Below are 26,192 nucleotides of genomic sequence, written 5' to 3'. Positions count from 1 at the left end.
AAACAGTAATCAGGGGCAAAATTAATAGTCACTTGGATAGGTGTGGATTAATTAAGGAAAGCCAGCACAGATTTGTGAAAGGCAAATCGTGTTTAACCAACTGGATCAAGTTTTTTGATGAGGTAACAGAGAGGGTTGATGAGGGCAATGTGGTTGATGTGGTATACATGGACTTCCAAAAGGCGTTTGATAGAGTGCCATAATAGGCTAGCCAAAAAAGTTGAAGCACATGGAAAACATAGAAACATAGAAGATAGGAGCAGGAGTAGGCCATTCGGCCCCTCGATCCTGCTCCGCCATTCAATGAGATCATGGCTGATCATCCAAACTCAGTATCCTGTCCCTGCCTTTTCCCCATATCCCTTGACCCCTTTAGCCTTAAGAAATATACCGAACTCCTTCTTGAATATATTTAATGAATTGGCCTCAACTGCCTTCTGTGGTAGAGAATTCCACAGGTTCACCACTCTCTGGGTGAAGAAATTCCTCCTCATCTCTGTCCTAAATGGCTTACCCCTTATCCTTAGACTGTGACCCCTGGTTCAGGACTCCCCCACCATCGGGAACATCCTTCCTGCATCTAGTCTGTCTAGTCCTGTTAGAATTTTATAAGTTTCAATGAGATCCCCTCTCATTCTTCTAAACTCCAGTGAGTATAAGCCCAATCGACCCAATATCTGATCATACATCATTCCCGCCATCGCAGGTACCAGTCTGGTGAATCTTCGCTGCACTCCCTCCATGGCAAGAACATCCTTCCTCAGATAAGGCAACCAAAACTGCACACAATACTCAAGGTGTGGTCTCAGCAAGGCCCTGTACAACTGCAGCAAGACATCCTTGTTCTTGTACTCGAACCCTCTCGCTACGAAGGCCAACATACCATTTGCCTTCTTAACTGCCTGCTGCACCTGCATGCTTACCTTCAGCGACTGGTGCACAAGGACACCCAGGTCTTGTTGCACTTCCCCTTCTCCCAATCTATTGCCATTCAAATAATAATCTGCCTTCCTGTTTTTGCAACCAAAGTGGATAACCTCGCATTTATCCACATTATACTGCATCTGCCATGCTTTTGCCCAATCACCCAAAGTGTCCAAATCATACTGGAGTTTCTCAGCATCCTCACAGCACACACGCCCACCCAGCTTTGTGTCGTCTGCAAACTTGGAGATATTACATCTAGTTCCCTTTTCTAGATCATTAACATATATTGTGAATAGCTGGGCTCCTAGGACCAATCCCTGCGGTACCCCACTAGTCACTGCCTGCCACTCGGAAAAAGACCCGTTTATTCCAACTCTTTGCTTTCTGTCTGCCAACCAGTTCTCAATCCAAGTCAATACCTTGCCCCCAATCCCATGTGCCTTAGCTTTACACGCTAATCTCTTATGCGGGACCTTATCGAAAGCCTTCTGAAAGTCCAAATACACCACATCCACTAGTTCACCCTTATCTATTCTACCAGTTACATCCTCAAAAAATTCCAGTAGATTAGTCAAGCACGATTTACCTTTTGTAAATCCATGTTGACTTTGTCCGATCCTGTCACTGTTTTCCAAGTGCTCTGCTATTACATCTTTTATAATGGACTCTAGCATTTTCCCCAATTCTGATGTCAGGCTTACCAGTCTGTAATTCCCCATTTTCTCTCCACTACCTTTTTTGAATAGTGGGGTAACATTAGCTACCCGCCAATCCATGGGAACTGTTCCAGAGTCTATAGAATTTTGGAAGATGACCAGCAATGCATCTACTATTTCTCGGGCCACTTCCTTAAGTACCCTGGGATGCAGATTATCAGGCCCTGGGAATTTATCGGCCTTCAATCCCGTCAATTTCCATAACACCATTTCCCTACAAATACTGATTTCTTTCAGTTCCTCCCTTTCATTAGATCCTATGTTCCCCGACATCTCTGGGAGGTTATTTGTGTCTTCCTTTGTGAAGACAGAACCAAAGTATGTATTTAATTGGTCTGCCATTTCTTTGTTCCCCATTATAAATTCCCCTGATTCTGGCTGCAAGGGACCTACGCTTGACTTCACCAATCGTTTCCTCTTCACATATCTATAGAAGGTTTTTCAGTCAGTTTTTATGTTCCCTGCAAGCTTACTCTCATACTCTATTTCCCCCCTCTTAATTAACCCCTTTGTCCTCCTTTGCTGAATCCTAAACTGCTCCCAATCCTCAGGTTTACTGCTTTTTCTGGCCAATTTATATGTCCTCTCCTTGGATCTCATGCTAACCCTAATTTCCCTTGTTAGCCACGGTTGAGTCACCTTTTTTGTTTTATTTTTATGCCAAACTAGGATGAACAAATTCTGTAGCTCATCCATGTGATCTTTGAATGTTTGCCATTGCCTATCCACCGTCAACCCTTTGAGTAACATTCCCCAATCAATCCTACCCAACTCGCGCCTCATACCATCGTAATTTCCTTTATTAAAATTCAGGACCCTAGTCTCTGAGTCAACTACTTCACTCTCCATCTTAATGAAGAATTCAATCATATTATGATCGCTCCGCCCCAAGGGAGGAGAGGGAGGGGAACCAGTGAGAGTAGAACTGAACCCAGCCAGAGTGAGCACCTTCAGCGGAGGAGAGGGAGGGGAACCAGTGAGTGTAGAACTGAACCCAGCCAGAGTCAGCACCTTCAGGGGAGGAGAGGGAGGGGAACCAGTGAGTGTGGAACTGAACCCAGCCAGAGTCAGCACCTTCAAGGGAGGAGGGGAGGAGAGGGAGGGGAACCAGTGATTGTGGAACTGAACCCAGCCAGAGTCAGCACCTTCAGGGAAGGAGAGGGAGGGGAACCAGTGAGTGTAGAACTGAACCCAGCCACTGTCAGCACCTTTATACAGTCATGACAGCACAGAAGAGGCCATTCGGCCCATCGAGTCCGTGCCAACTCCCTGTACAGCAATCTATTGAATCCCATTCCCCTGGTCTATCCCCGTAGCCCTGCAAATTTATTTCCCTCAAATGCCTATCCAGTCTCCCCTTGAAAACATTGAGTGTCTCCACTTTCACCAGTTCCATTGGCAGCGAGTTCCAGGTCCTCACCACTCGCTGCATAAAAATGTTTTTCCTCACATCCCCCTGTATCTCTTGCACAAAACCTTAAATCTGTGTCCCCTTGTCCTTGTACCATCAACTAGTGGGAACAGCCTTTCCTCGTCTAGCCTATCGAAACCTGTCATAATCTTGTACACCTCTATCAAATCACCCCTCAACCTGCTTTGCTGTAATAAAAACAAATCCAGCTTCTCCAACCTGTCCTTGTAACTAAGATCCTCCATCCCCAGAACCATTCTGGTAATTCCCCTCTGCACCCTCTCAAGGGTCTTCACATCCTTCCTAAAGTGTGGTGACCAGAACTGGATGCAATACTCAAGTTGTGGCCTAACCAGCACTTTATAAAGGTTCAGCATAACTTCTCTATTTTTGTACTGAATACCTCTATTTATTAAGCCCAAGGTCCCATATGCTTTGTTAACCGCTCCCTCAATATGTCCTGCCACTTTCAGGTACTCTTGCACATTAACTCCCAGGTCCCTCTGACCCTGCACACTCTTTAAAACTGTGCCATTAAGTGTATGTTGCCTCTCCCTGTTCCTTCTGCCAGAATGCATCACCTCACCTTTCTCTGTATTAAATTCCATCTGCCCATTCTGCTAGTCGATCTGGTATTTGATTCAAACTCTCCACACTTCGGATTTCTCACCATCTCTCCTGAAGGTGCTGGTAAAAGCAGAGCATATGGTTAACATCCCACACAATTGTAAAAGAAGAGCCCCAGAGCTGGGCCACCTTGTACAGTCCCAGGGTTAGAATCCCCATGTACAGTCCCAGGATAAGAATCTCCATGTACAGTCCCAGGATAGGAATCCCCATGTACAGTCCCAGGATAGGAATCCCCATGTACAGTCCCAGGGTTGGAATCCCCATGTACAGTTCCAGGGTTAGAATCCCCATGTACAGTCCCAGGGTTGGAATCCCCATGTACAGTCCCAGTGCTGGAATCCCCATGTACAGTCCCAGGGTTAGAATCCCCATGTACAGTCCCAGGGTTGGAATCCCCATGTACAATCCCAGGGTTGGAATCCCCATGTACAGTCCCAGGGTTGGTATCCCCATGTACAGTCCCAGGGCAGGAATCCCCATGTACAATCCCAGGGTTAGATTCCCCATGTACAGTCCCAGAGTTAGAATCCCCATGTACAGTCCCAGGGGTAGAATTCCCATGTACAGTCCCAGGGCTGGAATCCCCATGTACAATCCCAGGGTTAGAATCCCCATGTACAGTCACAGGGTTGGAATCCCCATGTACAATCCCAGGGTTGGAATCCCCATGTACAGTCCCAGGGTTGGAATCCCCATGTACAGTCCCAGGGATAGAATCCCCATGTACAGTCCCAGGGTTGGAATCCCCATGTACAGTCCCAGGGTTGGAATCCCAATGTACAGTCCCAGGGCAGGAATCCCCATGTACAATCCCAGGGTTAGAATCCCCATGTACAGTCCCAGAGTTAGAATCCCCATGTACAGTCCCAGGGCTGGAATCCCCATGTGCAGTCCCAGGGTTAGAATCCCCATGTACAGTCCCAGAGTTAGAATCCCCATGTACAGTCCCAGGGGTAGAATTCCCATGTACAGTCCCAGGGTTGGAATCCCCATGTACAGTCACAGGGTTAGAATCCCTCAGCAACACCGAGTGCGGGTTTCAGGCGCCGAGTCAGAGCCGGCGGACGTGTGGCCAGGACCCTGGCACCATTAACCCCAGGGTGCAGCACCTCCCCCAGACAAGAAACATAACAACTTGCATTTATACAGCAGAGGGAGCAACTCAGAGCCGGTTAGCATCAGGGTGGGCGGTGGATGTGGAACTCAGTCCCTGGCCTCCTATGTAGGGCTTTCTTGTTGCATCAGTTTGAGCTGGAGTGGAGAGGGGGGAGAAGCTGCTGGGTTTACCCCCCAGTACTTCTGAGCCCAGTCGGACCCAACAATTTCCAATGTGTGACTGTGAAGGGAGGTGGATTATAGGGGAGATTTTGCTAAACAGTCACTGTACGTACAGTGTAAAAGATTATCGTTTTAGGAGCAAGTATTTCTGTAGAGGCTTTCAATCCATTTTATATATACAGATTTTTTTAATTCATTCGATGTGGGTGTCACTAGCAAGGTCAGCAGATATTGCCAGTCCCCAGTTGCCCGTTGAGAAGATGATGCTGGGCCTTCTTCTTGAACCTCTGCAGTCCGTGTGGTGAAGGTACTCTCAGAATGCTGTTAGGTGAGGAGTTCCAGGATTTTCACCCAGCGACGAACGGCAATATATGTCCAAGTCAGGATAGTGTGTGACTTGGAGAGGAACTGGGAGGTGATGGTGTTCCCATGCACCTGCTGCCCTTGTCCTTCTAGGTGGAGGTCGCGTGTTTGGGAGGTGCTGTCTAAGTTCTAGTCGAGTTTTTTTTTATTCGTTCATGGGATGTGGGAGTCACTGGGAAGGCCAGCATTTATTGCCCATCCCTAGTTGCCCTTGAGAAGGTGTTGCTGCGCTGCCTTCTTGAACCGCTGCAGTCCGTGTGGTGATGGTACTCCCACAGTGCTGTTAGCGAGGGAGTTCCAGGATTTTGACCCAGTGACGATTAAGGATCAGCGATATTCTTCTAAATCAGGATAGTGTGTGACTTGAAGTGGATCTTGGAGCTGGTGATGTTCCCATGTGCCTTCGGCCCTTGTCCTTCTAGGTGGAAGAGGTAGTGGGTTTGGGAGGTGCTGCCGAAGAAGCCTTGGTGAGTTGCTGCAGTGCATCTTGTAGATGGTACACAGTGCAGCCACGGTGCGCCGGTGGTGGATGGGGTGCCAATCAAGTGGGCTGCCTTGTCCTGGACGTTGTCGAGCTTCTTCAGTGTTGTTGGAACTGCACTCATCCAGGCAAGTAGAGAGTATTCCATCACACTCCTGACTTGTGCCTTGTAGATGGTGGAAAGGCTTTGGGGAGTCAGGAGGTGAGACACTCGCTGCAGAAGACCTAGCCTCTGACCTGCTCTTGTTTCCTCAGTATTTATGTGGCTGGTCCAGTTAAGTTTCTGGTTAATGGTAACCCCTAGGATGTTGCTTGTGGGGGATTCGGCGATGGGAATGCCATTGAATGTCAAGGGGAGGTGGTTAGACTCTCGCTTGTTGGAGATAGTGATTGCCTGGCACTCCCGTGGCGCTAATGTTACCTGCCACTTATCAGCCCAAGCCTGAACATTGTCCATGTCTTGTTGCATGCGGGCATGGACTGCTTCATTATCTGTGGAGTTGCAAATGGCGCTGAACACTGTGCAGTCATCAGCGAACACCCCCATTACTGACCTTATGTTGCAGGGAAGGTCATTGATGGAGCAGCTGAAGATGGTTGGGCCTAGGACACTGCCCTGAGAAACTCCTGCAGCGATGTCCTGGAGATGTATAAAATTGCTCTCCTTCACCCCTCCCACCTCCCACCTCACTCTCTCTCCTCCCCTAGAGACCAGAGTCTTGTGTAGGCCCAGACCGGGTGGTGGGTTCCCTTCCCTGAAGGACATTAGTGAACTAGTTGGGTTTTTACGACAATCCGGCAGCTTTCATGGTCACTTTTTTCTAGTGCCGGCCCCACAAATTCCCAGATTCATTCAGCTCAATTTCACAACCTGTGGGTTCTCTCTCACCCTCCCTTTGTCCTGTTTTAAATTCATTTTACAGGGTATTAGGAGGGGAGGATTTTCAGACGGGAAACTCAAACCAAACATCTCCAAGATCTGACAGAGTCGCTCAATTCATCAGGACCTTTGAGCATGGAAGCAGAAAGCACCGTTCAGAGCGGGGAGAAACCGTACATGTGTTCTATGTGTGGACAAGGCTTCAGCCGATCCTCTGGCCTGTCGAGACATGAGCGCAGTCACACCGGGGCGAGGCCATTCACCTGCTTCGAGTGTGGGAAAGGATTCACTTGTTCATCCCACCTGCTGAGACACCAGCGAGTTCACACTGGGGAGAGGCCATTCACCTGCTCCGAGTGTAGGAAGAGATTCAGGTGTTCATCCCACCTGCTGACACATCAGCGAGTTCACACCGGGGAGAGACCGTTCATCTGCTCCGAGTGTGGGAAGGGATTCACGTGTTCATCCAGCCTGCTGACACACCAGCGAGTTCACACTGGGGAGAGGCTGTTCAACTGCTCTGAGTGTGGGAAGGGATTTGCTCAGTCATCCGACTTGGTGAAACACCAGCGAGTTCACACTGGGGAGAGGCAGTTCACCTGCTCCGAGTGTGGGAAGGGGTTTACGTGTTCATTCAATCTGCAGACACACCAGCGACTTCACACCGGGGAGAGACCGTTCAACTGTTCTGAGTGTGGGAAGGGATTCACTCAGTCCTCCCACCTGCTGATACACCAGCGAGCTCACAATGACGAGAGACCTTTTAAATGCCTGGACTGTAGGAAGTGCCATAAAAGTTCCGGGGAACTGATGTGTCATCAGCGTGTTCACACTGACTAGAGACTGTTCGGGTGCTCTTACTGCAGGACTGGGTTCAGGCAATCATCTCGCCTCACTGTACACCAGCGCACTCACACTGGGGAGAGGCCGTTCACCTGCTCTGCATGTGGGAAGGGATTCACTCAGTCATCCCACCTACTGATACACCAGCGAGTTCACACTGGGGAGAGGCCATTCACCTGCTCTGAGTGTAGGAAGGGATTCACTCAGTCATCCCACCTACTGATACACCAGCAAGTTCACACTGATAAAGAACCTTTTAAATGTTCTGACTGTGAGAAGAGATTTAAAAGCAAAAAGGATCTGCTAGAACACCAGCGAGTTCACAAGTGACTGGGGTTGGATTCTGCTGCTTTTGCTGCTGTTAATCACATCCCGGACTCAATCGTGTTCATTCTGACAGTTGGGGTTTGTTTCTGCTGATGTTAATAACCGCTGTAACTGGGCTGGAGTTTAATATTCTGGATATATGTCAAATAAATCCGTATGCTTTAAACACATTGTTGTGGATTTTTGTCGTTCCCACCTGAATGTTTAGCATCACCTGGCTGGAGCTCAGAAAGGACAATCTGGGGGAGGATCATATGGCAGGAACAGAACTACAGCCTGGACACAGTCCTTCAGGGCCACACTGAGAGGGGCAAATGGCACTTTGGTCTTTCTCGCCTCTCTTCACTAACAGCAATGTCCCCATGCAGGTTAATCTTGAGGCCTGTAAGGAATGTGTCCCAGCCGCTCTTCCATGGGTCAGAGCTCCTGGACACGGAACAGAAGGCTCCTTTACAACTGTGTTTAGAGTCAGGAAGAACAACGGTGAATGCTGGAAACGTGGTGTCAAATCAGAGATTGGTGTCAAACTGCGATCTGTTCCTGACTGAAAGTGAAACGGCTGGGTTAGGATTCCAGTCTAAAAATGACTGGTAATTATTCTATGAAGGTTTAACGTGTTCATGGAATGGTTACAGCACAGAAGGTGGCCATTCGGCCCGTTGAGCCCGTGCCGGCTCTCTGCAAGAGCACTTCAGCTAGTCCCACTCCCCCACCCTTCCCTCGTAACCCTGCAAATTTTTGTCCTTCAGGTACTCATCCAATTCCCTTTTGAAAGCCACAATTGAATCTGCCTCCACCACCCTTTCAGGCAGTGCATTCCCGATCCTAACCACTCACTGCGTAAAAAGTTTTTCCCCATGTCAACTTTGGTTCTTCTGCCAATCACCTTAAATCTGTGTCCTCTGGTTCGCGACCCTTCCACCAATGGGAACAGTTTCTCTCTATGTACTGTGTCTAGACCCCTCATGATTTTGAACACCTCTATCAAATCTCCTCTCAATCTTTTCTGCTCCAAGGAGAACAACCCCAGCTTCTCTAGTCTATCCACGTAACTGAAGTTCCTCATTCCTGGAATCATTCTCGTAAATCTTTCTGCACCTTCTCTAAGGACTTCACGCAGGAGTAGGCCATTCGGCCCTTCGAGCCTACTCCGCCATTCAATATGATCATGGCTGATCCTCTATCTAAATACCATATTCCCGCTTTCTCCTCATACCCCTTGTTGCCTTTTGGGTCTAGAAATCTATCTATCTCCTTCTTAAATATATTCAGCGACTTGGCCTGCACAGCCTTCTGTGGTAGAGAATTCCACAGGTTCACCACCCACTAAGTGAAGAAATTTCTTCTCATCTCAGTCCTAAATGTTCAACCCCGTATCCTCAGATTGTGACCCCTCGTTCTAGACCCCCCAGCCAGGGGAAACATCCTCCCTGCATCCAGTCTGTCTAGCCCTGTCAGAATTGTATACGTTTCAATGAGATCCCCTCTCATTCTTCTAAACTCTAGTGAATACAGGCCTAGTCGACCCAATCTCTCCTCATACGACAGTCCTGCCATCCCAGGAATCAGTCTGGTGAACCTTCCCTGCACTCCCTCAATGGCAAGTATATCCTTTCTTAGGTAAGGAGACCAAAACGGCACACAGTTCTCCAAGTGTGGTCTCACCAAGGCACTGTATAACTGTACTAAGACATCCTTGCTCCTGTACTCAAATCTTCTTGCAATGAAGGCCAACATACCATTTGCCTTCCTAACTGCTTGCTGCACCTGCATGTTTGCTTTCAGTGACTGGTGTACAAGGACACCCAGGTCCCTCTGTACATCAACATTTCCCAATCTATCACCTTTTAAATAATACTCTACCTTTCTGTTTTTCCTACCGAAGTGGATAACTTCACATTTATCCACGTTATACTGCAGCTGCCATGTATTTGCCCACTCACTCAACTTGTCTAAATCGCCTTGAAGCCTCTTTGCATCCTCCTCACAACTCACAATCCCAACTAGTTTTGTGTCGTCAGCAAACTTGGAAATAATACATTTGGTTCCCTCATACAAATCATTGATATATATTGTGAATAGCTGGGGCCCAAGCACTGATCCCTGCGGTACCCCACTAGTCACCACCTACCACTCTGAAAAAGACCCATTATTCCTACTCTCTGTTTCCTGTCTGTTAACCAATTTTCAATCCATGTCAGTATATATATTACCCCCAATCCCATGTGCTTTAATTTTGCACACTAACCTCTTATGTGGGACTTTATCAAAGGTCTTCTGAAAATCCAAATACACCACATCCACTGCTTTTCCCTTATCTATTGTACCAGTTACATCCTCAAAAAACTCCAGTAGGTTTGTCAAACACGATTTCCCTTTCATAAATCCATGTTGACTTTGTCTAATCCCATTGATATTTTCTAAGTGTCCTGTTATCACATCCTTTATAATAGACTCTAGCATTTTCCCTGCTACTGAAGTTTGGCTAACCGGTCTGCAGTTCCCTGTTTTCTCTCTCCCTCCTTTTTTAAATACCTGCTCTTTATCAATTTTTATCCCATTCAGTATCTCCACTACCTCCTCCTTTACTATGTCTATGGCAGCATCCTCTTCCTTGGTGAAGATAGATGCAAAGTACTCATTTATTACCTCAGCCATACCCTCTGGCTCCATGCATAAGCCTCCTTTATGCTCCCTAATCTGCCCCATCCCTCCTCTTAATACCCGTTTACTATTTATATGCCTGTAGAAGACTTTTGGATTACCTTTTATGTTGGCTGCCATTCTATTCTCATTCCCTCTCTTTGCCCCTCTTAGTTTCTTTTTCACTTCTCCTCTGACCTTTCTATATTTAGCCTGATTCTCAGATGTATTTGCAACCTGACATCTGTCATACGTGCTCTTTCTCTGCTTCACCATATTCTCTATCTCTTTCATCATCCAGGGAGCCCTGACTTTAGTTGCCCTGCCTTTCCCCCTTGTGGGAATGTACCTCAACTGTACCTGAACTATTTCCTCTTTAAAGGCAGCCCATTGTTCCATCACAGTTTTGCTGCTAATCTTTGATTCCAGTTTACCCGGGCCAGATCCATTCTCATCCCACTGAAATTGGCCTTCCCCCAGTTAAACATTTTTACTCTAGATTGCTCCCTGTCCTTTTCCATAGCTAATCTAAACCTTATGATACTATGATCACTATTCCCTAAATGTTCACCTACTGACACTTGCTCCACTCGACCCACTTCATTCCCCAGAACCAGATCCAGCAATGCCTCCTCTCTCGTTGGGCCAGAAACGTACTGATCAAGAAAGTTCTCCTGAACACACTTCAGAAATTCTTCCCCTTCTCTGCCCTTAACACTATTACTATCCCAGTCTATATTGGCATAGTTGAAGTCCCCCATTATCACTGCTCTATAGTTCTTGCACCTCTCTGTAATTTCTCTGCAAATTTGCTCCTCTATATCTTTCCCACTATTTGGTGGCCTATAGAATACACCCAGTAGTGTAATGGCACCTCTATTGTTTCTTAACTCTAGCCACATAGATTCTGTCCTTGACCCCTCTGGGACATCCCCCCTCTCCAGCACTGTAACATTCTCCTTAACCAATACTGACACACCACCTCCTATCTTTCCTTCCCTATCTTTCCTGAACACTTTATAACCAGGAATATTTAATACCCAATCCTGCCCTTTTTTGAGCCAGGTCTCAGTTATTGCCACAACATCATATTCCCATGTGGCTATTTGTGCCTGCAGCTCACTTACCTTGTTTACTACGCTTCGTGCGTTCACATACAAACACTGTAAACCCATCTTAGACCATCCTGTATTCTCTCTTAGTTTGACCCCACCTAATACCTTACTATTTCTTACTTTAGTGCTCTCTGCCTCTCCCAATCCTTTGAGCACTTTATTTCCCCTTTCTAATGTTACATCCTGGTGCCCATCCCCTTGCCAACTTAGTTTAAACCCTCCCCAACAGCACTCGCAAAGGTCCCCACGAGGATATTGGTACCAGCTCTGTTCAGCTGCAACCCACCTCCCCCAGAACCGGCCCCAATTCCCCAGGAATCTGAAGCCCTCCCTCCTGCACCATCTCTCCAAAACACATTCATCTGCTCTATCCTCCTATTTCTATACTCACTCACGTGTGGCACCGGGAGTAATCCAGAGATTACTACCTTTGAGGTCCTGCTTTTTAATCTCTTTCCGAGCTCCCTAAAATCTGTCTGCAGGACCTCATCCCTCTTTCTACCTATGTTGTTGGTACCGATATGGACAATGACCTCTGGCTGTTCACACTCCTCCCTCAGAATGTCCTGCAGCCACTCAGTGACATCCTTAACCTTGACACCAGGGAGGCAACATATCAACCTGGAGTCAGGTCTGTAGCTGCAGAAACGCCTGCCTGCTCCCCTAACTATTCCCTCCCACTATTGCTTTCCCTGTCTTCCTCCTCCACCCCCGTGCAGCTGAGCCACACGTAGTGCCATGGCCTTGGCTCTGGCTGTACTCCCCAGAGGAACCATCGCCCTCACCAGTACTCAGCACAGAATACTGGTTGGAGAGCGAGATGCACTCCGGGGACTCCTGCACTACCTGCCTGGTCTTCCTCTTCTGTCAGGCAGTCACCCATTCCCTCTCTGCCTGCACACTCATTAGCTGCGGGGTGACCACCTGCTGAAACATGCTATCCATGTAGTTCTCAGCCTCGCGGATGCACCGCAGTGACACCAGCTGCTGCTCAAGCTCCGAAACCCGGAGCTCGAGCTCCTCCAGCTGACGACACCTCCTGCACATGTGGTTGTCCAGGACATGGGAAGCGTCCTGGAGTTCCCACAACTTTTTTTCATTCATTCATGGGATGTGGGCATCGCTGGCAAGGCCAGCATTTATTGCCCATCCCTAGTTGCCCTTGAGAAGGTGGTGGTGAGCCGCCTTCTTGAACCGCTGCAGTCCATGTGGTGAAGGGTACTCCCACAGTGCTGTTAGGGAGGGAGTTCCAGGATTTTGACCGAGCAACGATGAAGGATTGGCGATATACTTCTAAGTCAGGATGGTGTGTGGCTTGGAGGGGAACTTGGAGGTGGTTGTGTTCCCATGTGCCTGCTGCCCTTGTCCTTCTAGGTCGAAGCGGTCACGGGTTTGGGAGGTGCTGCCGAAGAAGCCTTGGCAAATTGCTGCAGTGCATCTTGTAGATGGTGCACACTGCAGCCACGGTACACTGGTGGTGGAGGGAGTGAATGTTTAATGTGGTGGATGGGGTGCCAATCAAGCGGGCTGCTTAGTCCTGGATGGTGTCGAGCTTCTTGAGTGTTGTTGGAGCTGCACTCATCCAGGCAAGTGGAGAGTATTCCATCACACTCCTGACTTGTGCCTTGTAGATGGTGGAAAGGCACAGGATGTGCATCCGCTGGACCGAGTTGCCTTGCCATGCCTTTAATTATTCCACTATTAACAATTTTTTTTTTAAAGTATCTTAACAGAAATAAACTCGAGACTTAAAAACAATCCTCCCCAATCTGCTCCTTCCCTTGTGCTGAGGTCACTTACCTCACTCCCTGACACTGGCGCTCCCTCCGGGCTCTTGGGCCTTTCTTTATCTGCGGCCGCTCCTCTCGCTGTCCCACAGCTCCGCTCTCGTGCCTATTAACTTGGGTTCTGTGGCTTCACTCCTCCTTTTCACTCAGACATCTCCACCACCTTCTTCCTCTCCACCAATTCCTGCGCCCACTCTGCTTGTGAATCACTGTGTTTGTGAATCTCCCGGCTCTGTCTCCAAGCTCTGTGCTCAAGCTCAGTATTTGAAACAATGATCTCGATGCAGGAAATAGTGCACGGTGTGTTAGTTCCAGGAGATTAAATCAAGGACACCATCACAATCAGCAAAGACAATGACAAAGATCAGAACATTCCAAAGGCTGTCACATGCAGGACCTGTGGAGGAGTTGTACTAACCACATCCAAGAAGTGTTAAACCATGCACACAATAACTGATTTCAAATCTGAAGCAAGAGAGTTCTTTCAAGGGTTGGTTGAAAGGAATTTCAGATGAGTATAAAGTGAGACACTGTAGTTCAGTCTATGACACCCACAAACCATGTAGTCAAATGGAACCAACTTGGGGTTAGATGTGGTAGAAGGTGAACTAGGTGAGAAGTGATATAATCAAGAGTAAGAAAAGCCCAAAAATGGAACAGTGGATAACAGAACATCTATTAGTCTCCTCTGATCATGGAGAAATCAAATATTCAATACACTGTGTTTGAAACAAAGCTGCTTTATTCACTATTGATACAGAATATTAATCTCCAGCCCAGGTATAGGTGTTATTAAGATCAGCAAAAACACACCCTGACTGTGTACTAGAGGCGGCAGTAGTATCATATTAGATAGGAGCAGACTAAGAAAGACTACGAAAAATTCAAAAATGGGTTTAGAATGCATGCACGTAAACGCACAAAGTGTGGTGAATAAGGTTGGTGAGCTACAAGCACAATTAGCCGTGTGGCAATATGATGTTGTGGCAATAACGGAAACATAGCCTAAGAATGGTGAGGACTGGGCACTTAATATTCAAGGGTACAAGGTGTTCAGAAAACATAGGGAAGGAAAAAAGGGAGGTGGGGTGGCAGTGCTGATTAAGGAAGACATTGTAGTGTTGGAAAGGGAGGATGTTCTTGAGGGGACAAGGACAGAATCCATTTGGTTAGAGTTGAGGATCAAAAAGGGTAAGATCACACTATTGGGGGTATTCTACAGGCCTCCAAATAGTGAGAGGGAGGAAGAGGAGCAAATCTGCAGGGAAAGCGCAGAGATATGCCAGAGCTAAAGAGTGGTGATATTGGGGGACTTTAATTACTCAAAGATCGATTGGGATAATGCTAGGGTAAAGGGAAAGGACGGGGAGGGAATTTCTGAAATGTATTCAGGAGAATTTCCTTGACCAATATGTTCTTGGCCCAACTCGGAAGGAGGCATTGCTGGATCTGGTGCTGGGGAATGAGGTGATCCAGGTCGACCAAGTGTCTGTGGGAGAACACGGGTACGAATGATCATCATATCATAAGATTTAGATTAGCAATGGAGAGGAGCAAGGAACAATCTAGAGTGGAACTTCTAAATTGGAATAGGGCTAACTTCAATGGGATGCGAAAGGATCTAGCCAGGGTAAAATGGAACCAAAGACTGACAGGAAAAACTGTAACAGAACAATGGTGATCTTTAATGAGGAGATGTTCCAAGTACAATTTCAAAATGCACATCATTATAAAATACATTTCCTGATTCAGTTATTTCGAGTCCATATAATCAATTTAAATTTCACAAACAAATTATGCCCAGACTATGTGATTTTACAAAGAAGACAAAAGTAACAATTGCGTTTGGATGTGAGTCATTTATCCTCCCCTTTGAGCAATGTGTCTTGGAAAATAGGATTACACAGGATATACGGCACAGAAACACACCATTCGGCCCAACCAGTCCATGCCGGCGTTTATGCTCCACTCGAGCCTCCTCCCGTCTTTCCCCATCTAACTCTATCAGCATAACCCTCTATTCCCTTCTCCCTCATATGCTTGTCTAGCCTCCCCTTAAATGTATCTATACTATTCGCTTCAACCACTCCCTGTGGTAGTGAGTTCCACATTCTCACCACTCTCTGGGCAAAGAAGTTTCTCTTGAATTCCCTATTTGATTTCTTGGTGACTATCTTATATTGATGGCCTTTGGTTATGCTCTTCCCCTCAAGTGGAAACACTCTCTCTGTATCTACTCTATCAAAACCTTTCATCATTTTAAAGACCTCTATTAGGTCACCACTCAGCCTTCTTTTTTCAAGAGAAAAGAGACCCAGCCTGTCCATCCTTTCCTGACAGGTATACCCTCGCATTTCTGGTATCATCCTTGTAAATCTTCTCTGCACCCTCTCCAGTGCCTCTATATCCTTTTTATAATATGTGACCAGAATTGTATGCAGTACTCCAAGTGTGGACTAACCAAGGTTCGATACAAGTTTAGCATAACTTCACTACTTTTCTATTCTATAACAATTCAATTCTATAACAATCGATCCCAATAATTTAATCCAATAGGTTAAAGTCTTAAATCCAATTTTGTCAGCACGCTGCGACATTCGATGTCTGCAGATAACGAGAGATAAATTCTTAAAACTGCTGGATCTCTTGCTCTGCCATCAACCTCTTATCAAACTGGAGCTGGCATTGCCTAATATGGTCATCTCTGGCTACTGCACAGTCCAGAGACACTAGTCTGTATTTTCTTCAACACACATCAACAACATTAGAAGCAGTAAAAACACTGTGACCTTCCTGGGGCAGCACAAACCACTAGTCTCCAGACTTTTCTTATCCCAACATCATATTTCTGATCGAAACATTCTGTGATGAAAATATCCAAGGCCAGTTGGTTGCAAACACCAGCTGTTGCTCAGTGAAATCTCTCTCTCTCTAATACCAACCACATTTTCCCCGATATCGAATGAACTAAAGATGAACACCTTTCAGAAGCTGAATTAACCAAGGTCCATATGCCAACACCCCTCTCATCTTCCATTCACTTCAACTGAAAGGAAACTGACAGATTGGACCAGTCAGGATTTGAACGATATCTTGCAAACTACAGCAGTTGTTTATGAAGCCTCCCCGCCCACCCGCTAGGCCAATACTCAGCTCCTTCCGCCCGCATCTTACCGATGTATCTGGAGCCCATCCCATGGCTGTGCCATCTGCGATTACATGCACCGTGCATGCTCCAAACCCAGGTGGGTCCTGCGCCTGTGCACGGGGCTCCTGTAGTCCGGGTGTGGCACATTCTCCCCCGCAGGGACTGCTGGGTAAAAGCCCCGCCATTGAAGGGCCGCATTAGTGACTAGAACAGGATTTACTGGGATTGCATTGAGCACTGAATCATGTTCGTTCTGGCAGTTAGAGTGTGTTTCTGCTGATCCTAATAACCCTTGTACCTGGGATGGAGATTGATATTCTGTATAAATGTTGAATTAAAATTAAAAAAAATTTAAAAAAATTTAAAATAAATAAAAAAATAAAAAAGTACTGCAGATGCTGGAAATCTGAAATAAAAACAGAAAATGCTGGAGGTACTCAGCAGGTCAGGCAGCATCTGTGAAGAGTGAAACAGAGTTAACGTTTCAGGCCGATGACCTTTCGTCAGAACTGGGTCTGAATAAATCAGCTTGGTTTCAAACTGACAGTGTATCGAATATTTGATTTTTCAATGATCAGAGGAGACTAATTGTTGCCAACTGTTCCATTTTTTGGCAATTTTCTTACTCTAACTTGTATCATTTCTCACCTAGTTCACTTTCTCCCACATCTAACCAGAAGTTTGTTCCGTTTGAGTACATGGCTTGTGGGTGTCATAGACTGAACTGCAGTGTCTCTCTTTACACTCATCTTAAGGCCTGGCCAAAGTGGCCATTAACAGGTCCAGGCAGCGGGCGGTCATGGGGGTTGTTCGGCCCAACCGCCTGCCTCTCTTCCACTGTAACATTTGCGCCTGTGTTATCCTAGAGATGGAGCACGCAGTGTCCGCCGGCACGCTCGAGGCCTTCCACAACCGATGGGCACTGTAGGGGCTAAAGTGCATCATCACCCCCGGCAATCAAATTTTAATTTAATGTATTAAGTTTAATTTAATGTATTTTTGTTAAGTTACAATTTATTTGTTTATGGGTTGCTCAAAAAGAGTACACTCATCTGAAATTCCTTTGAACCACTCTTTTATAGAACTGTCTTGCATAAGATTTGCAATCCGTTATTTTCTGTATCATTTAACACTTTTTGGATCCGATTTAGTAAAAACTCCTCCACAGATACTGCATGTGATAGCCTTTGAAATGTTCTGATCTTTGTAATTGTCATTGCTGATTTTGATGGTCTCGTTGATTCAATCTCTCATTACTGACATGCTGTGCACTATTTCTTTATTCAAGATAATTGTTTCTAATACTTCCTTTATCAGGTCTTTAGCTCCTCCATTGATCCCTGTCAGGAATCCTTGGTTAGGGTTTAGGGGCCGGGGTTCGGCTTAGGATGTTAGGCTATGAGACAGTGAATAGGGGTAGAAACCACTATTGACAACGCCAGTGTCACTAGACATGTTCTCTTTCATTTCATGGTGTTTTAACCTCACGCAGATGAGTCAGAAAACAACCTCATGAATTGTTCATTCAAGGAACCTTCTTTCTGGCCCGAGCCTGATTTCCTCCCTTCTTTCACATCTCTACATTTGCCACAAAAAAGACATCAGGGTCATTAGACTTTGGGACAAAAACAGGCAGATCCAGGTGTTGTGCTGCTTACATTCAATCTTTGGCCTGCCTGAAAAGGGCTTCTGACAATAACCTGTCACCAGGCCCCAACAGTAACCATCTGATTCCAACGTCATATCTTCATCCATTACCTGCCCTCACTGGAGCTGGTTTCACAACCATGACCATTCCCCATACTGCGGCTCTCTGATTCCCATTTATAGACTCAGTGTAAATGATACCTGGATTTGGTGTCGCAGTGTAAGTGGTCCCTGGATTTGGTGTCTCAGTGTAAGTGTTCCCTGGATTTGGTATCACAGTGTAAGTGGTCCCTCGATTTGATGTCTCAGAGTAAGTGGTACCCAGATTTGGTGTTGCATTGTAAGTGGGCCCTGGAATTGGTGTCACAGTGCAAATACTCCCTGGATTTGGTGTCACAGTATAAGTGGTCCCTGGATTTGGTGTCACAGTGTAAGTTGTCCCTGAATTTGGTGTCACACTGTAACTGGTCCCTGGATTTGATGTCTCAGTGTAAATGGTCCTTGGATTTGATGTCACAGTGTAAGAGGCCCCTGGATTTGGTGTCACACTGTAAGTGGTCTCTGGATCTGGAGTCACAGTGTAAGTGCTCCCTGGAATTGGTGTAACAGTGTAACTGGTCCCTGGATTTGGTGTCAAGTTGTAAGTGGTCCCTGGATTTATTGACTCGGTGTAAGTGGTCCCTGAATTTTGTGTCACAGTGTAAGTGGACCCTGGATTTGGTGTCTCAATGTAAGTGATCCACACACAGAGGGGGTTCCTATATATGGCAGCCCATCCAACGGGGCCCATTGGATGGGCTGCCACATCCAGGCAAGTGGAGAGAGCGTATTCCATCACACTCCTTACTTGTGCCTTGTGCCTTTATGATGGTGGAAAGGCTTTGGGGAGTCAGGAGGTGAGACACTCTCAGCAGAATACCCAGCCTCTGACCTGTTCTTGTTGCCACAGTATTTATGTGGCTGGTCCAGTTAAGTTTCTGGTCAATGGTGACCCCTCAGGATGTTGATGGTGGGGGATTCAGTGATGGTAATGCTGTTGAATGTCAAGGGGCGGTGGTTAGACTCTCGCTTGTTGGAGATAGTCATTGCCTGGCACTTGTGTGGCACGAACCCATCTTCAACCAATCATCTAACCTGTGAGACTCATGTGCCCACCTGAATCACCATTGTAAATGTGGGGATTGTAGAAATGGATTCAGTTGCCCTTATGTGGTGGAAACTCATGGATACAGTCACACCGGGGAGAGGCCATTCACCAGCTGAGCGAGGAAAGAAATTCACTCGCTCATCTCACCTATTAGCACACAAACATGTTCATAAAGGGAAGATCCGTTCAATGGTCTGTATGTGGAAAGGGATTCAATCAATCATCTCATTTACTGACACACCAGCACAGTCACACTGGAGAGAGACCGTTTAGATACTTCACGTGTGGGAAGGGATTCACTCCATTGTCCTGTCTGTTGACACTCCAGAGTGTCCACATTGAGAACAGTTGCTTTAAATACTCTGACTGTGAGAAAAGTTTTCAAAGTTCAAAGCAGCTGATGCCCGATCAGCGCATTGATACTTGAGAGAGGGAACCCTGGATGTCAAGGGATATACAAGAATGGATTAGGAAAAAAAGGGAGGCTTTTGGCAGAAAGAAAGGACTAAAAACAGTGGAATCCCTAGAGGAGTATTGAAAGAGCAGAAATGAAATTAGGAGATCAAAGAGGGAGCATGAAAAAACACTGGCAGGCAAAATAAAGGAAAATCCCAAGGTGTTTTATAAGTATATTAAGTGCAAGAGGATAACCAGGGAAAGAGTAGGGCCCATTAGGGACCAAAGTGGCAATCTATGTGTAGAGCCGGAAGATATCGGTGAGGTTTTAAATGAATATTTTGCATCTGTGTTCTCTATGGAGAAGGGTGATGTAGGCATAGAAATCAGGCAGGGGGGTTGTGATATACTTGAACAAATTAGTATTGAGAGGGAGGAGGTACTAGCGGTTTTAGTGGGCTTAAAAGTGAATAAATCCTCAGACCCTGATGAGATGTATCTCAGGCTGCTGTGTGAAGCAAGGGAGGAGATTGCAGGGACTCTGACACAAATTTTCAGAACCTCTCTGGCCACAGGGGCGGTGCCAGAGGACTGGAGAACAGCTAACGTAGTCCCATTATTCAAGAAGGGTAGTAGGGATAAACCAGGGAATTACAGGCCAGCGAACCTATCATCAGAGGTAGGGAAATTATTGGGAAAAATTCTAAGGGACAGAATTAATCTCCACTTGGAGAGGCAGGGATTAATCAGGGATAGTCAGCATAGCTTTGGCAGGGGGAGCTCATGTCTGACCAATTTGATTGAATTTTTCGAGGGGGTGACTAGGTGTGTGGATGAGGCTAGTGCAGTTGATGTACTCTACATGGACTTCAGTAAAGCTTTTAACAAAGTCCCACATGGGAGACTGATCAAGAAGGTAAGAGCCAGTGGGATCCAGGACAATTTGGCGCATTAGATCCAAAATTGGCTTAGTGGCAGGAGGCAGAGGGTGATGGTCAAAGGTTGTTTTTGTGACTGGAAGCCTGTGGTGTACCGCAGGGATAGGTGCTGGATCCTTTGCTGTTTGTAGTGTACATGGATGATTTAGATATGAATGTAGGTATGATCAGTAAGTTCGCAGATGACATGAAAATTGGTGGAGTGGTAAATAGCGAGGCGGGAAGCCTCAGGCTACAGGATGATATAGATGGGTTGGTCAGATGGGCAGAACAGTGGCAAATGGAATTTAACTCTGAAAAGTGTGAGGTGATGCATTTTGGGAGGACTAACAAGGCAAGGGAATACACAATGAATGGTAGGACCCTAGGAAGGACAGAGGATCAGAGGGACCTTGGTGTGCATGTACATAGATCCCTGAAGGCAGCAGGACAGGTAGAGAAGGTGGTTAAAAAGGCATATGGGATACTTGCCTTCATTAGCCGAGGCATAGAATATAAGAGCAGGGAGGTTATGATGGAGCTGTACAAAACGCTAGTTAGGCCACAGCTGGAATACTGTGTGCAGTTCTCATCGCCACACTATAGGAAGGATGTGATTGCATTGGAGATGTTGCACAGGAGATTCACCAGGATGTTACCTGGGCTGGAGCGCTTCAGCTATGAAGAGAGACTGGACAGGCTGGGGTTGTTTTCCTTAGAGCAGAGAAGGCTGAGGGGGGACCTGATTGAGGTGTACAAAATTATGAGGGGCATAGATAGGGCAGATAGAAAGGAACTTTTCCCCTTAATAGAGGGGTCAATAACCAGGGGGTATCGTTTCAAGGTAAGGGGCAGGAGGTTTAGAGGGGATTTGAGGAAAAACTTTTTCACCCAGAGGGTGGTTGGAATCTGGAACACACTACCTGAAAGGGTGGTAGAAGCAGGAACCTTCACAACATTCAAGAAACATTTAGATGAGCACTTGAAACGCCATAGCATACAAGGCTACGGACCAAGTGCTGGAAAATGGGATTAGAATAGACAGGGCTTGATGGCCGGCGCGGACACAATGGGCCGAAGGGCCTCTTTCTGTATAACTCTATGAGTCTATATTCTGTGTCTAGGAAGGAATTCACCCCACCTGCTGAGACTCCAGTGACTTCAATTGTGACTGCAGGTGTTTGGATTCGGTTCTTCATCACATCCAAGACTGAACCATGGCAGAGTGTCTGTGCACTTGGGTTTCTGTGTGAATTATTGATGATTTTTTTCTCAATAGGATCACAGAAACTCATTCTCCAGTCACTAATTGGGGCTTTCAATGGCGAGGCTGTTCCCCAGCATGCGCCGTGGCCGAGAATTTGTCCTATTCACACTGGAGGAGCCCAGCGCGCAGGGGCAGTGTCCGCCTATACTTGGAGCATGCGCAGTGTCAACGTGATCCGGGCCCTGCGAGTGCGAAAAGCGGACAAAGGTGGGAGACGAAGAAAGGTTGCAGACGCGATTTTACGCCGATTACGAATCACCGGGATGCAGGGAGATAACGCAGCCGGCGGGTGAACTTCATAAGCACCTGATGTAGGCCGCAAGCCCCGAATGAGAACCTACAGGTTCCGCGTTTGCTTTTTCCCGGTAACAGGCCCTGGCTAAAGGTGGCCATCTTTGCAAAAGAAATCTGAGGGTTTGTGCGCCGCCATTTTGGTTCACCGAGCGCTAGAGCGCATGCGCGGCCATCTTTGTAAAGGGACCTCTAGTGGGCGGGGCTTCAGGATCCCAGTGAGTGAACTGAATCCAGCCAAGAGTCAGCACCTTCAGGAGAGGAGAGGAGAGGGAGGGGAACCAGTGAGTGTAGAACTGAACCCAGCCAGAGTCAGCACCTTCAGTGGAGGACAGGGAGGAGAACCAGTGAGTGTAGAACTGAACCCAGCCAGAGTCAGCACCTTCAGGGAAGGAGAGGGAGGGGAACCAGTGAGTGTAGAACTGAACCCAGCCAGAGTCAGCACCTTCAGTGGAGGACAGGGAGGAGAACCAGTGAGTGTAGAACTGAACCCAGCCAGAGTCAGCACCTTCAGGGAAGGAGAGGGAGGAGAACCAGTGCATGTAGAACTGAACCCAGCCAAAGTCAGCACCTTCAGAGGAGGATTAATGTCAACAGCATAGAAGGAGGCCATTCGGCCAATTGATTCCATGCCGGCTCTCTGCAGAACAATCCAGTCAGTCCCATTCGCCCTCACTATCCCCGTAGCCCTGCAACTTTATTTCCCTCAAGTGCCTATCCAGTCTCCCCTTGAATAAATTGAGTGTCTCTGATTCCACCACTTCCATCGGCAGCGAGTACCAGGTCACCACCACTCACGTCGTAAAAAAGTTTCTCCCCACATCCCCCCGTATCTCTTGCCTAAAACCTTAAATCTGTGTCTCCTAGTCCTTGTACCATCAACTATTAGGAACAGCCTATCCCCGTCTAGCCTACCAAACCTGTCATAACCTTGTACACCTCTATCAAATCACCCCTTAACTTCCTTTCCTCTGATGAAAACAAATCCAGCTTCTCCAACCTGTTCTTGTAGCTAAGATCCCCCATCCTTGGAACCATTCTGTTAAGTCTCCTCTGCACCCTCTCAAGGGCCTTCTCATCCTTCCTAAAGTGTGGTGACCAGAACTGGACGCAATACTCCAGTTGTGGCCTAACCAGTGCTTTATAAAGGTTCAGCATAACTTCTCTACTTTTGTACTCAATACCTCTATTTATGAAGCCCACGATCCCATATGCTTTGTTGACCACTCTCTCAATATGCCCTGCCACCTTCAGGGACCTATGCACATTAACTCCCAGGTCCCTCTGTCCCTGCACACTCTATAAAACTGTGCCATTAAGTGTATATTGCCTCTCCCTGTTCCTTCTGCCAAAATGCATCACCTCACACTTCTCTCTATTAAATTCCATCTGCCACTTGTCTGCCCATTCTGCCAGCCTTTCTATGTCCTGTTGCAGTCGATTGGTATCATCCTCACTGTTTGCCACACCCCCCAAGTTTGGTGGCATCAGCAAATTTTGAAATTCTACTTTGTATTCCAATATCCAGGTCATTTATATATATACCAAAAAAAGCAGTGGCCCCAGCACAGACCCTTGGAGAACATCACTGTCTACCATCCTCCAGTCTGAAAAACAGCCATTTACCACAACTCGCTGATTTCTGTCCTTAAGCCAATTCCCTATCCAAGCGGCCACTGACCCACCTATTCCATGAGCCTCAATTTTGTTAACCAGAGGGAGGGAGGTGAACCAGCGAGTGTAGAACTGAACCCAGCCAGAGTCAGCACCTTCAGGGGAGGAGGGGGAGGGGAACCAGTGAGTGTAGAACTGATCCCAGCCAGAGTCAGCACCTTCAGCGGAGGAGAGACAGGGGAACCAGTGAGTGTAGAACTGAACCCAGCCAGAGTCAGCACCTTCAGGGGAGGAGGGGGAGGGGAACCAGTGAGTGAACTGAACCCAGCCAGAGTCAGCACCTTCGGGGGAGGAGAGACAGGGAACCAGTGAGTGTAGAACCGAACCCAGCCAGAGCCAGCACCTTCAGGGGAGGGAGGGAAACCATTGAGTGTAAAACTGAACCCAGCCAGAGTTGGGGGAGAAAACTGGGAGTAGAAGACAAACTGTCTTGAGATGTGCGATAGTTTTGGATTTTAGCACAGGGAGGAGGGAGAATGTGTGGGACGGGGATTTACATCTTTGGAGGAACGAGAGGAAAGAATGTTCTGTAGAAGCTAGATTTGTCTGTTCTGAATTTCTGTCCTGTACTTACAGTGACGAGTTTTGTAAACACCTTTTACAGGGTATTAGAAGGGGAGGATTTGCAGACAGGAAACTCAAACTAAACATCACGTCAAGATTTGACAGAGTCACTCGATTCATCAGGACCTGAATATCATCGGCCTTTGAATGTGGAAGGAGAAATGTTTGTCTGTTCTGTCTGTGAGAAAAGATTGGAAAAGCACCGAGACACACACACACACACACACACGAGTGGGAGTGTTCCAGTGCACTGCCTGTGGGAAGAGCTTTAACCAGTTACACAGCCTGAAAAAACATCATATCATTCACAATGGGGAGAAACCGTACACGTGTTCTGTGTGTGGACAAGGTTTCAACTGATCGTCCAACCTGGAGAGAGACAAGGATACCCGTACCATGGAGAAACCGTGGAAATGTGAGGAATGTGGGAAGGGATTCAGTTCCCCGTCTCAGCTGGAAATTCATCGGCGCAGTCACACTGGGGAGAGGCCGTTCACCTGCTCTGAGTGTGGGAAGGGATTCACTCAGTCATTCAACCTGCTGTTACACCAGCGAGTTCACACTGGGGAGAGGGCGTTCACCTGCTCTGAGTGTGGGAAGGAATTCAGTTGTTCATCCAACCTTCTAACTCACCAGCGAGTGCACACCGGGGAGAGGCCATTCACCTGCTCTGAGTGTGGGAAGGAATTCACTTGTTCGTCCAACCTTCTAACTCATAAGCGAGTGCACACCGAGGAGAGACCGTTCACCTGCTCTAAGTGTGGGAAGGGATTCACTCGGTCATCCAGCCTGCTGACACACCAGCGTATTCACACTGGGGAGAGGCCGTTCACCTGCTCTGAGTGTGGGAAGGGATTCACTCTGTCATCCAGCCTGCTGAAACACCAGCGAGTTCACACTGCGGAGAGACCGTTCACCTGCTCTGAGTGTGGGAAGGGATTCACTCAGTCATTCAACCTGCTGTTACACCAGCACGTTCACACCGGGGAGAGGCCGTTCACCTGCTCCGTGTGTGGGAAGGGATTCACTCTTTCATCCACCCTGCTGAAACACCAGCGAATCCACATTGGGGAGAGACCATTCACCTGCTCTGTCTGTGGGAAGGGATTCTCTCAGTCATCCCACCTGCTGTCACACCAGTGAGTTCACACTGGGGAGAGGCCGTTCACCTGCTCCGTGTGTGGGAAGCAATTCACTTGTTTATCCCACCTTCTAACTCACCAGCGAGTTCACACTGGGGAGAGGCCGTTCACCTGCTCTCAGTGTGGGAAAGGATTCACTCAGCCATCCCACCTTCTAACACATCTGCGTGTTCACACTGGGGAGAGGCCATTCACCTGCTCCAAGTGTGGGAGAGGATTCACTACTTCATCCAGCCTGCTGAGACACCAGCGAGTTCACAAGTGACTGCAGGGGTTGGATTCTGCTGTCATTGCTGCTGTTAATCACCTCCCGGACTGAATCATGTTCATTCTGACATTTGGGGTTTGTTTCTTCTGATAAACTCCAGCCCATTTATAGGGGTTATTAATATTTTCATATTTGAAATAACACAGTGTGTCGATATTTGATGTCTCCAAGATAAGAGAAGACTATTTGATGTCCTGTTACCGACTGCTCCATTTTTGGGCCTTTTCTCCTTTCTAACTTGAGATTATTTCAGTTCTCATACCTTCGGTTACTCTCATGGACAAGTCCCAGCACCCCATACCTTCCAGAGTGCCTTTCCTAGCCTTGGTA

The 26,192-nt window shown here is 47.2% G+C and overlaps 1 protein-coding gene and 2 pseudogenes across 26 annotated transcripts in view; 2 read left to right on the top strand and 1 right to left on the bottom strand.

Moving 5' to 3' along the window:
- The window catches only part of LOC147119745 (uncharacterized), a 420,036-nt pseudogene that overhangs the window by 55,854 nt on the left and 337,990 nt on the right, over positions 1 to 26,192 (bottom strand). Inside the window, exon 11 of the transcript XR_015078069.1 lies at positions 10,253 to 10,257. The product of XR_015078069.1 is annotated as an uncharacterized LOC147119745 (transcript). The remainder of the gene's footprint in view (positions 1 to 10,252; positions 10,258 to 26,192) is intronic.
- Positions 6,822 to 7,859, top strand: LOC147119750 (uncharacterized; annotated as a pseudogene).
- On the top strand, positions 24,762 to 25,929 carry LOC147119749 (uncharacterized). Of its 25 annotated transcripts, none has more exons than XM_085985236.1 (3): positions 24,762 to 24,924; positions 25,093 to 25,343; positions 25,677 to 25,859. In XM_085985236.1, exons 1-3 carry the CDS (start codon positions 24,849 to 24,851, stop codon positions 25,857 to 25,859), a joined length of 510 nt encoding a protein of 169 aa, XP_085841362.1. In that variant the 5' UTR covers positions 24,762 to 24,848. The 25 variants fall into 25 exon arrangements, with proteins under 25 accessions (XP_085841362.1, XP_085841361.1, XP_085841359.1 ...); XM_085985235.1 differs by having other exon boundaries at positions 25,093 to 25,402; positions 25,655 to 25,859; XM_085985233.1 differs by having other exon boundaries at positions 25,093 to 25,444; positions 25,613 to 25,859.

This window comes from Somniosus microcephalus, chromosome 4 (genome assembly GCF_052327205.1).
Source record: "Somniosus microcephalus isolate GS21.2 chromosome 4, FLI_Smic_1.0, whole genome shotgun sequence".
NCBI lineage: Eukaryota > Metazoa > Chordata > Chondrichthyes > Squaliformes > Somniosidae > Somniosus > Somniosus microcephalus.
The sequence above is the reverse complement of the archived record's forward strand: the minus strand, read 5'-3'. Positions and strand labels throughout refer to the sequence as shown.

What these genes read in the sequence shown, in the direction of transcription:
- LOC147119749 (XM_085985211.1), top strand. Translation starts at nt 24,849, where the DNA reads ATGGAGAAACCGTGGAAATGTGAGGAATGTGGGAAGGGATTCAGTTCC. An exon ending in TGAAACACCAGCGAATCCAC is followed by an intron (nt 25,518 to 25,601) that starts ATTGGGGAGAGA and finishes CAGTGAGTTCAC; the next exon opens with ACTGGGGAGAGGCCGTTCAC.